This window comes from Leptodactylus fuscus, chromosome 7 (genome assembly GCF_031893055.1).
Source record: "Leptodactylus fuscus isolate aLepFus1 chromosome 7, aLepFus1.hap2, whole genome shotgun sequence".
Classification (NCBI taxonomy): domain Eukaryota; kingdom Metazoa; phylum Chordata; class Amphibia; order Anura; family Leptodactylidae; genus Leptodactylus; species Leptodactylus fuscus.
The window spans coordinates 114,005,630-114,007,792 of record NC_134271.1 but is presented as its reverse complement, the minus strand read 5'-3'; the positions used below and the strand labels follow the sequence as shown (position 1 = coordinate 114,007,792).

The following is a 2,163-nucleotide window of genomic DNA, read 5'->3' as shown; positions in this document are numbered from 1 at the left end:
AGTGCCCAGGCTGGCAGAACCATTAAAAGCATGCAAAGGGGCCCTAGACATAGGATTATCCCCTCTAGCTCTGAAATACCTGTAGTGTAGTAGAAGATGCTCTTCTGGCGTGGACTGGATGACTGGAAAGTAGCATGCCCAGCCAGCCTAAACAGTGCTACCCCTGGTTACCACAATCCTTTTTTTGGTCATCAGGTGGCAGCAATTCAGCCTGAAGACAGACCCTCCTCCGGACGAGGCCCATTCATTGGGCCTAATCCGGAGTAGAGTGCGCGACTACCCGGCTTTTGGATCGGAACCTGAGGCGGCCTTCACTTCAGGTTCCGATCAAAAAACCCTGTGTGAACCTACCTTTAGAGGTCGAAGCTAGGTAATAACGGCCGCCGCCTGAGGGAGGGACGGACACCCAGACCACCACCTGGAGAGCAGCCCGCCGCGTCCCGGAGCCCTTCATAGCAGTGAATAGCGGCCCAGCACGGCCAGGAGAGAGTGATGGCAGCCATCCGTAAGAAGCTGGTGATTGTTGACGATGGAGCATGTGGTAAGACGTGTCTCCTCATTGTCTTCAGTAAGGACCAGTTCCCCGAGGTCTACGTGCCCACCGTGTTTGAGAACTACGTGGCGGATATCGAGGTGGATGGAAAGCAGGTGGAGCTCACCCTCTGGGATATCGAGGTGGATGGAAAGCAGGTGGAGCTCGCCCTCTGGGACACCGCCGGCAAGGAGGACTATGACCGATTGTGCCCTCTGTCCTATCCAGACACAGACATTATATTAATGTGCTTCTCCATCGATAGCCCCGATAGTTTAGAAAATATCCCTGAAAAATAGACGCCTGAGGTAAAACATTTCTGCCCCAACGTGCCCATCATCCTGGTCAGCAACAAGAAGGATCTGCGCAACGACGAGCACACCCGCCGGGAGCTGACCAAGATGAAGCAGGAGCCGGAGAAACCTGAAGAAGGCCGAGACATGGTCAACCGGATCTCGGCCTACGGCTACATGGAGTGCTCGGCGTCTTTTGTGTAACACTTTTTGTCAGGTTCCCTCTAGGTCGCGGGAGGGTGCCGTGGGGTGGGCAGGCTCAGCGGTGGCACCCCCTGTAGCCCCGCCCTCAGGCCGCGCTCATGTTTTGTATGATCAGATTATCTCGCTGTTACCTGTCATCTCTGGGTCAGATTTTTTTTTTTTTTATAAAGTGTTTGACAATAAAACAAAAATATCAGAGCTGAAAAAAAAAAAAAAAAGAAGTCGAAGCTGTTCTTCCTCTTTTATCCTCCATTGCATGAGTGTGTTTCCTGTAATATATATTATTAAGGGAACACATCGCAGATACTGCCGTTGCCCCATCTGACAATTTATTTTTTTTCGGAATGTAGATTCTGAGCCCCATATAGGGATCACAAATGTACATTTATTCTTTTTTATTTTTTCCCCCTATCAGTATGTCTTTCTATTATGGGAAGAAATCCACGCAAACATGGGGAGAACATACAAACTCCTTGCAGATGTTGTTCCTGGCAGGATTTGAATCCAGGACTCCAGCGCTGCAAGACTGAAGTGCTAACCACTGAGCCACCATGTTGCAACCCCATCTGACAAATTTGGTGGTCCCTTCAATGAGCTTGAAAAGCCAATACACATTCCTCATGAACCTCAAATGACAGTTCTGAAAGTAACATATTGTCAGTATCGTCTGCTATATGCAGTAATTGTTCATTGCCTGCTGCTACGCAGACAGACACTCCAGCCAGCTTAAGGTGCAGCTCATCCAAGTTGTAACCTTGCGGATAAGGTGTTAGGAACCTAGTGCAATATACAATGGACAGTTAGTCCAGGGCAACCAGAATCCCCCCGTAAACCGAGGCAAAACAGCACTGAGCGTCCAACACTCTCCAAATCGAAGCGGAAGCAGGCTCCAGAGGTCTTTGCCAAAGCTCCTGATAGTGGAGTTAGACTTGGTAAATTCTGGGACCCAGAACCGTAGCCGCCTAGAGAGCGTCACACGCACAGCACATCCCATGTTGCAGTGGAACCAGAAAACCCGAAAACCACTCACCTCAGTGTGTAAAGAAACAGGAGAAGCTGGTCAGCAGAATTGAGTGCAGTATGGATGATCACCAGAGGATGGCAGAAGCACTGCAGGAAAGTCGTACAGGCAGG

At 50.0% G+C, this 2,163-nt stretch overlaps 1 protein-coding gene across 1 annotated transcript; it reads left to right on the top strand.

Annotated features, from left to right (window-relative positions):
* Positions 1–427: 427 nt before the first annotated feature.
* LOC142214479 (transforming protein RhoA-like) lies at positions 428–1,029 on the top strand. The gene is made up of 2 exons (XM_075283427.1): positions 428–648; positions 943–1,029. Exons 1-2 carry the CDS (start codon positions 493–495, stop codon positions 1,027–1,029), a joined length of 243 nt encoding a protein of 80 aa, XP_075139528.1. The 5' UTR covers positions 428–492.
* The last annotated feature ends 1,134 nt before the right edge of the window (positions 1,030–2,163 follow it).